This window comes from Neolamprologus brichardi, chromosome 19 (genome assembly GCF_056152115.1).
Source record: "Neolamprologus brichardi isolate AB-2024 chromosome 19, ASM5615211v1, whole genome shotgun sequence".
NCBI classification, from domain to species: domain Eukaryota; kingdom Metazoa; phylum Chordata; class Actinopteri; order Cichliformes; family Cichlidae; genus Neolamprologus; species Neolamprologus brichardi.
This window is the reverse complement of record NC_142122.1, coordinates 9,431,947-9,444,961: the sequence shown is the minus strand read 5'-3', so window position 1 is coordinate 9,444,961 and position 13,015 is coordinate 9,431,947. Positions and strand designations below refer to the sequence as shown.

Here is a 13,015-nt window from a genome sequence, read left to right as displayed (position 1 = left end):
CATTTCATGTGCTTTGAATGCCCTTTATATTTTTATTTCTTTATTACAAATCGAATACTTTTGTTATATTATTAACGATGTAATAAATACGTGATTGTGGTTAGATTATTTTCCGTGATGCACTCGAATGCACCAGCGTCCAATAACTGCGACTCCACAAAGATTAGTAACACACTGTTGCTTTTAAGGGAGCGTGTTATATCAGTAAATCCAACAGTTTATTGTTTATGTAGTCTAACGTTAGTATTCTACCCATGAGCCCGAGGCTAATCTAAAACTGTCAGCCGAGGGAAATGACATGGCAACGGCAAAACTTAACGCTGGCTTGCGGGGATTTGAAGTCGACCCTGTCGCTTTTTCTCTGAAGGAGTGAACTGCAGCAGCAGCAGCAGCAGGACCAGCAAGCGAGTGAAGTTTACTACTGTTCCCTCGATAACAAAAGAGGGGGACCGCCTTTGTTTTTTTGGATAACTATTCGACGCCATCGCACAGTTAAAAGCCTGAAAACGATTCGGAGTTCAAGACATGCTCCCGCCGTGTTTGTGTTGTTGAAGGTATACACTGTTGAACTTAGAGCCAGCTGAGAAGCTAACTTTAGCCAGTTAGCTAGCTTTAGCTGACCCGCCCGGATGCTAAGCCTTTCACTGGCTCTGGCTAATTGCTGGAATGACCACAACCTGCATGTTAATACCGTTATAATGGTCACTGCTTTTAAATGCTTGTCTCTTTATTACTTTTGAGGAGTAGTTGGAGGTAATTAATTAGTGCTTGCGTGACAGATGTCAAAGCTAAGCTCGTCCAGGGTTATTACTAGAGATTAATACTCGCTGTTTTTCTTTTGTGCACTTTTCCCCAAAAAACTTTCCACCTTTCAGGACATGGACAACAGGGACGGGCAGTCTGAGTAACTCTGACTCAAAACCATTGTTGCATCAGATCATCGACACCACCGTTGGTCAGTCCAAATAAATGTAAAGACATCTCTGGGTCAAGGTACCATGGATATCTTTACCCGGCCAAGCAATGAAATCCAAAGGAGGAACCCTCAGCATGACTTTGAACTCATTCAGAGGGTTGGAAGTGGCACATATGGAGACGTGTATAAGGTACAGTGATGTTCCCACAGTCTGTCATTAGCGCTAGAGATAACATAACCCACCACATCATGACTAATCAGGCTGTCGCTGTAATTTAAGCCAGAGTGGTGTTTGCTTTGTAAGTCATGATAACATGTGGCAAACACATTGACAGAAGCTTTTGAGTGAGAGCCAGGTTGTGCATCCATTCATGTGCCAAACATTGCATATGGTGGCGCTTACTGTTTTTTACTTTATTATCTTATTTTATTGGTTGGATCAATTTGTTATCTGTATTTTCCTGCTTGTGGAGGCAGTGTTGCTGAACCAGTTTGACTGTTGTGCTCAGGTCGTTGCTTGTACCTTCTTGTTAGTTTGCTCTACCACTTTTGGTGGAGACAATGCAACATACATCAGAAATACATTCACCACTTACTTCAATAGGTACACCTGTTTAGCTGCTTGCTAACTGAATATGTAATTAGAGAGTCACATGGGAGTAACTCAACGGATAGGCATGTGGACATGGTCAAGATGGCCTGCTGAAGTTCAATTTGAACATCAGAATGAGGAAGAAAGAAAGGTGATTTAAGTGACTTTGAATGTGGTTGTTGGTGTCAGATGGATAGTATTTCTGAAACTCTTTATCTACTGGGATTTTCCACCACACTATCATTGGTAGGCTTTACAGATAATATCTGAAAAAGACAAAAAGTGTCCAGTGAGCAGCAGGGGAAAATGCCTTGTTGATCCCAGATATCAGAAGAGAATGGCCAAAATGCTTTAGGCTAATAGAAGGGCAAGAGTAACTCAAATAACCACTCGTTCAGCATACCTTGTTATACAGAAGTATGCAGAAGAGCATCTCTGAATGCATAACATGTCTACCTTTGAACCAGATGGGCTACACCAGCTTATGTTGTAAATTGCTCTTACTTAGTGTACAGTCTCTTATTTCTTATTGTTTATTTGCATTTTCCATCTGCCTGTCACTTTGCTGCTGGAAGACTACAGTTTCCCCCAGTCAGGGTCCATAAAGAATATTTCTATTCTATTCTATTGTTCTTTGAAATGCGGTGGAACAGGAGATACACATCATGGATGTGCACGCGACAAATGTGCAGCAACTGTGTGATACTATCTGTTAATATGGGCCAAAGGAATGTTTCGAGGACCTTGTTGAATCTGTGCTGTAAAGATTTAAAGCAGTTCTGAAAGCGAAAGTGGCTCCAGGACAGTACAAGGAGTACCTAATAAAGTGGTCAGTTAGAGTACATTGTGTGATGCATAACTTTTCAGAATAAGAGTTCAGCTGTCAAATTTGTGTTTAGTTTTTGGACATGGATATAGAAAGACTGTCAGCAATAACATATGATTATTTGGTTCCTTTTTCTCACTTGCATATGTGCTATATTTATTTTGCAGCTTTTTGTGAGACAGTCTAGTTTCGGAAGTTTTTCTTTTTGGGGTTTTTCCTATTTTTTGTGGAAAAACTGGGCAAATAGTCTTGAGTCTACAAGTCTTTTATTGCAGTTAAACCCAGAGGTCCAAAGTAAGAAACAGTAGAGAGAGTAATTGACTGTTCGGGTGATTTGTTACCATGTTCTTCTTGAAAAATGGCAAAGCTTTACTTGTTCCAGCTGCACATTTATGAGGATTTGCTCCTTTTCTTTGTCAGATTGTTGTGAACCTCAAACATCTGGAGAATCCCCATAGAAAATCGAATGATTATATTAGTGCGTTGATGTATTTGTTTCAAGCCAATGCTGTTTTGCGTATGTGTTATTAATTTGCTGGGTATAGCCGACTAACTGCCAGATGTTTCCCACTGTTTGTCTGGCTGCGGCGAGGTGCGTTTTGCTGGAGAATTTTCTTGTTTATCCATCTGTCGCACACAAACAGACGAACCATCTGATGTAGACGTGATGGTTCAGCCGGGCTCACATGGCCTCCCTCCATACAAAGCCTTCCTGGCCAGCGAGCCAGCCCACCCTCCACCCCCAGACAGGCCACCGGTGGTATGCTGCGCCTGGTATTCTCCCGGAGCTCACAGGCTCAGAGCTGCAGTGAGCTGAAATATGATCAGGCCCCTGTCTAAACATGCGTTTCACTATGGGTGTGTTCTGCCCTGCGTTGACAGAGAAAGCGCCTTTAGATTTGGGAAAAGTCCTCAGCATGGCATTCCTCACCTTTGAATGTTTACTACATGTGAATATATTAATTTAACAATTTCATGGCATCTCTGTGGAGGTTATTTTGGTTTTCTTTAGTTGTAGAGTAATTCCCCAGGTTGTGAATCTTTTTCTGGTCAATTTCCTGTCATATAACACGATTAGAAAGGGAAAAACCAACCTTGGAAGGCCAGTAGATGAATGGAGTATCGATGGCTTTGAAAATATTTGCATCAAAGTTGAGTGTTGAGGGACAAAGAGGGAACTAAGGAATACTGTAAATAGTCAGTCAGTAGCAAAATCATTCTAGAAGCTAGTCTCGCCACTCAGCAGCCATCTTAGTTACACATCCATTATTTGACCAGCTATTTTACAGCCTTATCTAAATTACTTATATTTTGATTGTCACAAGGGCATTAAAACTGCATTCATGGGCTCAACAATCAAATTTGACTTAAAAAATGATAGAAAAGTTTTGTTTTCCCAAAATAATGGGGTACCTGGAGGTATTTTGAGTTGTGAAAAGTGGCAGGTCTTTCACATTTATGATGTTTACTCACTTTGTTCTATGTATATGTTCAGTTTGAAGGAATCAGCCTGACTGTAATTACCCTGAATTTGCGCAAACATGAGACCAGAGACGTGAGAGAGAGATGGAAAGAATCCTAATGGAAATGAGAAACACTGTCACATGCTACACATTCTCTGCTTCATCTCGTATGTGGGTATTATAATGAAAACTCCCCCCTTTAGTGGCTTATTTCTTAGGTTGGTTACCTCTGCTTCAGGAAGTAACAAACAGAGGTTCAACACAAATACTAAACACACTTTAGTTTAAAGCAGAACAGTCACATGCTCTCGTAATATGTGCACAGTAGGAAAAAATTGTTCTGTTTTCTTAAATGTCTTTATGTTTGTGTGCACGCAGCTGCATTTTAAACAGTTTAAAGCTTTGTTTGGGTTGTTGTTTACATGTGTGAATCACCACCACATTCCACTACTGAAAGATGGCCAGGCTGCCGGGTTTTGTGGTTTATGGCTGATTTAGCCGCTCGTCCAGACATTTCACTCTCTCGGATTAGGCAGCATCCCGTCTTGACCTGGATTTGGACTTCAGTGAAACCTGCTGTAGCACAGGATTTTTACACATGATGGATGCTTTGTAAAATCTATGAAATACAAACATGCTTGTCGGCATTATGAAGTGATTCAGGGAAGAAACAAAAAATTAACTGAGGAATGACTAAAATATGCAGACATGTATCATTCAGAGATTTATTCATAAGTCAGAGATGGTGTCCAGCCTTTCCCTGGTGACTAATTTATAATGCTGGTTGGCCACAACTTCTTTTCTTTATTGAATTTTGTGTTCAAGTTTGTAGTTGATTAAATCCTAGAAGTGACAGTTTAGCAGCAGTTTCCAATCTGATAAAGCTGCTGCTCAGATCAACAAATTGATTTTATAAAATATCCAAAAATGGTGAAAAATTCTAGTTGTAATCTTGTGTTGTTCAGCCACTGCTTCAAACCGCCCAAAAATGTGTGTTAGAATCCAATGAACTTAACAGAAGTAGTAAATTGTCATGATTGAGCAGCTTGAATCAGGGCAAATGAAGACATAATACCCAAAATGAGTGATTTATTTGGTCTCTATAGTCAGTGTTTCAGTCAATACAGTTAACAGGCGGTGAGCAACCTACAGTTAAAGCCTCGGTTAAAATTGTGTTATTGTGTTTTTCAGGCTCGAAACATACAAACCGGAGAGCTTGCTGCTGTGAAGGTCATAAAGTTGGAACCAGGTAAGAGCTGTTACTTTTATTTCATTATCTCATCGCAGTGAAAAGAAAACACACAGCTTTTTAGCATTTTACAGAAAAAAACTCCCCTCAAATGACTGTAAAATATATTTTTTACTGCAACAAAACTGGACTTCTTATGTAAACTGAAGATTTTATTGGTATGATTATAAATATTTATCAAGAAAAGGCAAATATCTAAACAGTGAAAGATAAATCTCATTTTCCCAGCAGGAGTATGATGTGTGGTTTTGTGTACAAGGAACAGAAAGACTGGTTCCCCTTTGGGGTTTATGCTGGTAATGACCTAGTGACAGAGTTAGCGCGATCCAGATTAGTGGGATTACGGAGAGGGCTTTGTACCACCAGCGACCAGACAGAGCTCAGCTGATTAACAGCGAAGGAGGACATTCACTCCTGTTTATGCTTTTCTTTCATTCATCACATCGCTGTCTGGGTCAATGAAGAATCATAGGATCACTAATCAGTGTTTACACTTGTTCTTCTTGTCAAATGTGAATCCATGAACTTGATATATATTATTATTATTCTATTAGGGGTGCAACAATACACAAAATTCACAGTTCGGTTCAGTTCGATACTTTGGTGTCACGGTTCGATATTTTTTCGATACAAAAAAAATGTTCATGCCTTTTTAATTTGTCATTTATTAAAATTATAAATATATATTTTAACTCAAAAGTACAGTTTTTAAATTTAATGTTGCTGAAACAACAAAGTAATAAAAAAACTAAATCTATCTGATTGAGAAATCACTCATCTTTGGAAAAGAGTTTATTACAGAGAAATGTCTCTTTCCAAAATAAAAGCTATACTATACGCTTCTTCTGGGGTATACTCTCAGCAGCATATTAAACATATCAGGTCCCCATAAGGAGAATCATGTGCTAACGGCTGTCTAAATGACTCGGATAAAGTTTGTAGCATGCATGCTTGTTGTTTTTGTCTGCTTCCACTTGTCTTTGCACTAGGATGATGTCGGAGTAAATGTGCAGTCATATTCATTGTGTTCCCACTAGTGCTGTCAGCGTTAATCTGAAATGACGTTAACGCCACAACACGGCAAATCTCCGTTAACGAGTTACCGCGGATCGCCCCATGCGTGGGGCTGGACGGCGTCAACACGTTAACAAGCTAACTGCGCTAACACACTAGTTCCCACCAATGTAATTGAGCATTGCTGGCACATCCAACATACTGTTTTACTTTTGTCCATGACGCGCTTACCTTCACGGTCATACGTCACATGAAAACCAAAATAGTTCCAAACGCCAGATCTGAAAGAGGGTGGGGGAGGTTCAATTTCCCATGTTGCAAGGAGAGCTTAACTTCTGTCTCGCTAGCTTGCCCTGCGCTCAGTGAATCTGCGTTCGACTACTCCGCCTAGGCTGCACTGTCGAGCGCAGAACCACTGAGCGCTCAACACAGACAGCATCGTCAGAGGGAAAGTTGATAAAATAAATTAAAAATTTTGTATTGTTCGATACATATGCTTACCAAACCGAAAGCACTGTATCGAACGGTTCAATATCGATACGAGTATCGTTGCACCCCTATATTCTATATATTATTGTGCGGTAGTATGGATTCCTGCAGGACAGAGCATAAAAGTATGAATTTATCCTGACTTGGTGGCCTCGGCTTATGACAATGACTGAGATCAATGGTGCTAAATTTGTCCGATGGAGACCACAAGCTGAATATTTCAACTACAAATTTCAGAAAGCTGAAGCTGGTTGAGGGCCAAAACATGTCCCATCTTGTTATGTAATGCAGTTGAGCTGCAAAATGTTTACTTTGTTTGATTTTTTTTCTGATGTAGGTTCTTGTTGATTAAGTTGAACGAAAGGCAGTTATAAAAACGTGCATCACATGTTTTGACTGCTCAAGGTAGAGTTTTTTTAAATTGGCAGGCTGGTCGTAAACAGATGCAAAGAAACATTTCTCGTCTTTCTTGTCGCGTTTAACCTGTTAAAAAAATTAGGAAAGTGAGCTGCATGCCAAAAGACAGACTTGGCGAGGGAGGAAGGTTTCTTGTTTTTATGATGGACTGTGCAAAATGGTAGATATGACTTGTGCAGACTTGACAGGTTATATAGGAATGATCAGAAAATATCAGATGAAATGAGAAGGTTGGACTGCAAAGGCTTTAAAGCAAAAATTGTTACAGGTTAACTCAATAGGTTATCAAGATGATCTAAACCTGTGTTCAGAGTTGCTTTCTTTTCTTTTCTTTTTTTTTTTTGACCCAGCTTTGGTCAAAGAAGGACTCCTTTCTTTACCTAATCTTTCGCAAGAGGCCCTCCTTTCTGTGCTCGAGGTAAACAGCTTTGGGTGGACCATGCAATCAAACAGGTTTAACCAGGAGTGACGCCCGTAAGAAAATACGGGACAGAAAAAGAGTTAGGAGTGGTAAAACCTTCTGGCGGTGAGACTGTGGGGCTTTTGACTGCAGCATTAAAAGAAAAATAACCACTGAACCAAATTGGTGTGGGTTGTCACTGTGTGACCATTAATGACAAATGGAGGAGGACATTTTTTTGTTTTCTTGTTTTTTGGTACAACCTCATAAACACTTCATCATTACTCTGGTCGTCTTGTGACTCTGTAGTTTTTAAGTTGTGTGTGTTTGCAAAAACCTCCCAGCAGTTTCCACTAGAAATTCTCAGAACTATGTCACCAGACTTATGTTTTTTTTTATTTTACTTTCTTTTTTTTAATTTCAACACATAAGCAGTAACTTTTAATGTTTCCTAATCTTGTTTCTCATCTTTGGATGGTTCCAGTTAGCAGTCAGTTAAAATAAAGCCATCTTCTTCTAGCGTCAGATATGTTTTTAAATTAAAAAAAGGACTTTATTTCTGACAGGTTTCGACAAAAGTCCTACATACTGAAATGAAACTTGACACGATGAGAGGCAGTGTGTATATTCAGAGCAGGGGGAAGCGCTCGATCTGGGAGGAAGTGGCTAAACTCTTAGGCCTCTGCTCACCAAGAAGAGAAGATTGTGGGGTGACTTGTTATGTATTTTTTTTTTCTGTACTAAGCTCACTCACTAAAATTACTCCTGCTCAAATTTTTGTGGCTCTTCAAACCCTTTGCTGTCAGTCAACAGATATATTTAAGATTGTTTGTGATCCACACTAGTTCTCCCTGTACACATGTGGTATGACATAGTTATAACCCTGTTCGCCAAGGTGAGGCTTCATGTAGGATTCCATGAAAAAAATTGGAGCTTTGCGTCAAAGCTGTCAAGCAGTTGCTTTCACAAGGTCCTGTGAGTGTGAGGCATTACTCATATTCTTATTATAGCCTCTTATCTACAGGACATTTAACAAATGGAGTGGAGGGAGTCAAGCAGAATTACGCCAATGCTCCACTTCCTCCTGTTGAGGCTTCTCTTGACCATATTGAGCACCGAGTAATTCAATCGTCATCATTGCACATGTTGAATGTGTAACAAAAAGTACAGAAGTAAAAACTATGGCAGTGTGCTGAGTAAATGAAAAAGAAACTTTACCAAGTAGATTTAATTGTGAATCTGATTAAAGCTTTTTAAAGGCACATTAACAGGAATATCCCAGCGTGCGTGTAAAAAGCAGTTGGAGGTGTATTCCACTTTTGCAATACGTCTTCCTTCTGGTAAACTTTTCTTTGACATTTCAGCTATGTAAAAGCTGTAAGCAGAGTGTCTGACATGCCACCTTGGTGACTGAATGAGTTTTCGGGAAAAAAGTCTCCTTCTGTGTCACTTAAAATAATGTGACGCACGGAAATGTGTGCTTTCTGCTATGCTGAGTTATATGTAGGAACATCAAAGGCATATAGATCGTTTTTGGTTTATTTTAAGACACGACTCGTGTATTGTTTAAATAGTTTGACTCGTGTCTGCATTCCAGGCACGTGAAAAAGCCTAAACCGTCCCAGACACACTGAAAACAGGTTGGCTGTACGCAAGTTGCCTAGTTGCTTGCAAAGTGTTTGTGCACAATAATGAGCCGCTGTGCTTCAGGAAGTTTTTCTGCTGATCATGCTTTCTTTCTGAGTATAACTAGCCCTGCATCAGAAAAGCTGAACCCAAACCACCTGGTTTGGTGTCTGAAGCACAGTACTGAAGCACAGTATTGTTGTGTAATATAGCTCAGTTTAATTTACTCTGATGATTGTATAACAGAAGTAAAAAAAGAGGTCTGTTCACATACCACCTCAGTTACAAGAATTCACAGGTTTGACCACAGCCTGGAAAGGAAATAAGTTTGTTTTCAGTAATTTCCTGTCACTACCAATGATGTGCAACCTACTATTTATTTAAGCAGAGAGTATATTTATGTGTGAATCAAAGAAAGTGGATTTTGTTCATCTGCATGTAGCGTTTCACTGGGAGAAAAGCTTCATCAGTTTGATTACTTCTTCATTTCCTTACCTGGATGATTGATCGCAGAACCAAAGACATTTATATATGAACTTAAGCTTAAAGCATTGCCTGTGATGACAGTCATAGAGTGTATTTGATCTTAACCAGCTGTTAATGTATTCCAGGGCTGTCTTTCTATACACAACTGGGACAGCTGAGCTTACATATTTTTGTCGTTTTGCTTCCTACTGGTTAAATGTGGTGGTGATCTTTGCTGAGCTGGAATGCTGCTTTGATAATGACCTATACCACATAAACTTTAAAACCTCTAATGTCATTGAGTGTTCTGTATCCTGCTGTATTTACACAGGGATAAAATATGGTGAAACCTTGGCAAACATGGGAAGACTTTTTGTTTACTGAACTGAAAAGATAACAAAGAGAAGATTTAGGGTTGTTTTTTTGCCTTTTTAAAGCCTAAAGTTTAAGGAAGATGCAAGCATTGTCACACGCTGGATGCTTGTGTGGTCGTTGTCAACAGATTTTAGTGCCCAAAAAGCATACTACCTCTGAGGGATTTTACATGAACTTTTAAACTAAATGGTTTTTATTTTAAGACTGCAGTAATTTTTCATTCTAAAACAAAGCAGGACAGAAATGAAATAAACACTTTTTTTTTCGTGTGTCTGTGATTTCTCTCTCTGTTTCCAGGGGATGACTTTTCCATCATACAGCAGGAAATCTTCATGGTGAAGGAATGCAAGCACCACAATATTGTGGCCTACTTTGGGAGCTACCTCTGGTAAGAGCCAGCACAAAATGCTCCTGCGTAGTCATTTTACCCTCACAGTTTGTTTTCTTTTTTTCCTCGCTCTCACAGCCAGTCGAGTGTATAACATTTGTGGAATTCATATGTAACTGTCAAAAGGATTTAACAAGCCACTGCCTGAAACTCACATGATGTATTTAATTACTCAGTAAACCTGTGTGTGTGAAAGTATGACTCAGACTCTTCAACTGGGCAGACGGGTGCTGACTAGGCCCTTCGGTGCCAGGATGCTATTCTTCTGTTTTAATGGAGTCCATGATTTGTGGCCGGTATTTCAGAGGAAGTTGGCCCAGGTCCGCCCACATCTTCCTTAGACTTCCAGCAGGTTTAAATGGAATAAAAGCCTCTGAACTATTTTATTTGGCTGTTCGTGCAGAGAGCTGTATGTCTTATCTCAGCAGGCATGTCTTATGCGGCCTTGCCACACAGAGCTCAACTGGATACAGTAAAACGTTAATGAGCAATGAACTGTGCATTAATTATTATAAAACTACCTTAATTTAATCAAAGGAACCCCTGTTTGTTTGGGGAAATTTTAAGTTTCCTGTTGACCCCTTTTTAGTTACCTGAAATGGTTTCCATGACCACCTAAATGTTGAGTGAAACGAGGTGGCAGTGAGCAACCCCTCTACTGGTTCACATGTCGTTTTTATTAGGACTGCAACCATTCTCTAAATTATAAGGCCTTGTTACTGTTTTCAGTCTGTTTTTATGTTTTTTAGGGTGCAGCGTGTGAACAACAAAGCTGAGAGAAAACTTCTCACCACAGCAGCGATCGCTTGTTGTATTTTCAGCACACGCTTTACCTGAAGGCTTGTTAGACATTCAGCTTTCATGTGAAACAGGAAGAAACTTTCTATGGAGGATTCATTTCCAGTTTCAGAACTCTCACACCTCTTATTCTTAGTTGTTTTTTATCAGAGAGCAATTTTATTTTAATTTTTCTAAAACAAGCTTCGCAGCTTGTCAAAATGTTTGTTTGCTCTGGTGAATTTTGTGACTGCATAAGTGGTTAAAATGTTCTTAATTCTGCTTCTTCTTTTTTTTCTAGTCGAGAGAAACTTTGGATATGCATGGAGTACTGCGGGGGAGGATCTCTGCAGGACATCTATCATGGTGAGCTTTAGTTTTATTCATACATGGCAAGGTGCAGACATGAACTACGTTTTATTGCTATGCACCTTGTGCCATCTCTGTCTTCAGCCCTACTAACATTGAATGAATGTGTGTAATAGTGACTGGACCTCTGTCAGAGCTTCAAATAGCATACGTCTGCAGAGAGACCTTACAGGTAATTTTACTTGGAATATTTTGAGGAAACGTTACAGAGTTTGTGGTTTCAGATGTGGTCATTACGTAATGCTGTGCCTTCCTTTACAGGGTTTGGGATATCTCCACAGTAAGGGGAAGATGCACCGCGATATCAAGGTACAATTGCTTTTTATTTTATTTTCTTTGAATGTGAATTTTTTCTCCTTATCGTGGCTGTTCTAATAGATCACATAGAAACACCGACCGTCTGATGATACTTTAAGCAGTAAATTTCAGAACATCTCAAGAAAAAGCAGCAGCACAAGTAGCAGTTTCAGTACTATTAATGTCAGCATGAATGCATTGGTGGCCCTCAAAATGGGGCAGAGGTCGGACATGGCAGCAGAGGTGTAAAACCAAAGTCACAGGAAAAGCATAACTGGGTGTGCTCGCTCGGAAGCATGTGACTGATGCTACGTTTTGCACTTTTGAGCTGAAGTTAACTTTGCTCGATGGATGCACTAAAGGCTGGAACTTCGCTCTCATGTGTTATCATAAAGGTCAGGGCTGGATCTATTATCTTTTTCAGCTCTATGCAGCAAGCACTTCCTGTTTCCTCTACTCTCACCGCAGGATGCCACCAGAGACACCGTCAGTCACAGCCAGCAGAAACAATATTAGTGAAACTATTAAAGGCTGTGATACTACTCCAAGTTTACGAGAAGCCAGGATAGTAACATGCCGGGTGTTGCTGAGAAATCTTTACACATATAAAGCTGTTATTGTGGTTATTTCTGTCCCTGTATTTATCTTTTTAGACTCTGCTAGAGCGGCTTTACGTCATTAACATTATAAGATGATCCTTATCTGCTTTGATATAGCTCTTCAGTTCAATCTCTGAAACACTCTTTAAGCCAACTGTTTCTGATTGGCTCCCCCTCGCAAACAGAAGGTTTTTGAGGAGCAGGTGGGCGGAGCTCCTGTGCTCACAGCAGTACAGTGTGTGCCTGAAGTGATCATATTGAGATCCATAATAGATACAACTGTTTGAATCTAATGTACATTTTTGAAACGTTGTTTTACATGAGAATCAAGCTTCAGTCTAATGTTAATAAATTATTGTTGTATGTTTTTTAAATGGATTTTCTCAGCATAAATCAAATGTTTACTCTTTACAGGGTGCCAACATACTGCTGACAGACAACGGAGACGTGAAGTTGGGTAAGTTCCTCTTCAGCATCTTAATTCTTAAGAACCTGAACTCCTCAACAGCCTTTAGCTGTATGTGCATTACATAATCTGAAAAGCCCTGTTATCCTCCTTACAGCTGACTTTGGAGTTGCAGCCAAAATAACAGCCACCATTGCCAAAAGAAAGTCCTTTATCGGAACACCTTATTGGTGAGTGTGTCATCTGTGTAAAACAGGCCTCTAGGCCCTTGACAGCTTTTGTTAGTCTGGTTAAAGAGCGCTGGTGAAAGCCTTTTCAGCTCCATCCTAGAATATTTTTCACCATTT

At 39.8% G+C, this 13,015-nt stretch overlaps 1 protein-coding gene across 9 annotated transcripts in view; it reads left to right on the top strand.

Annotated features, from left to right (window-relative positions):
• Window positions 1-147: 147 nt before the first annotated feature.
• Window positions 148-13,015, top strand: part of map4k5 (mitogen-activated protein kinase kinase kinase kinase 5) — a 28,995-nt gene continuing 16,127 nt past the window's right edge. For all 9 annotated transcript variants that reach the window (XM_087833206.1, XM_087833205.1, XM_087833201.1 and 6 more), the window contains exons 1-9: window positions 148-554; window positions 876-1,106; window positions 4,989-5,046; window positions 10,130-10,220; window positions 11,299-11,363; window positions 11,483-11,538; window positions 11,628-11,675; window positions 12,677-12,719; window positions 12,826-12,898. In XM_087833206.1, coding sequence (XP_087689332.1) covers window positions 999-1,106; window positions 4,989-5,046; window positions 10,130-10,220; window positions 11,299-11,363; window positions 11,483-11,538; window positions 11,628-11,675; window positions 12,677-12,719; window positions 12,826-12,898 — 542 coding nt within the window. In that variant the 5' untranslated portion in view covers window positions 148-554; window positions 876-998. The remainder of the gene's footprint in view (window positions 555-875; window positions 1,107-4,988; window positions 5,047-10,129; window positions 10,221-11,298; window positions 11,364-11,482; window positions 11,539-11,627; window positions 11,676-12,676; window positions 12,720-12,825; window positions 12,899-13,015) is intronic.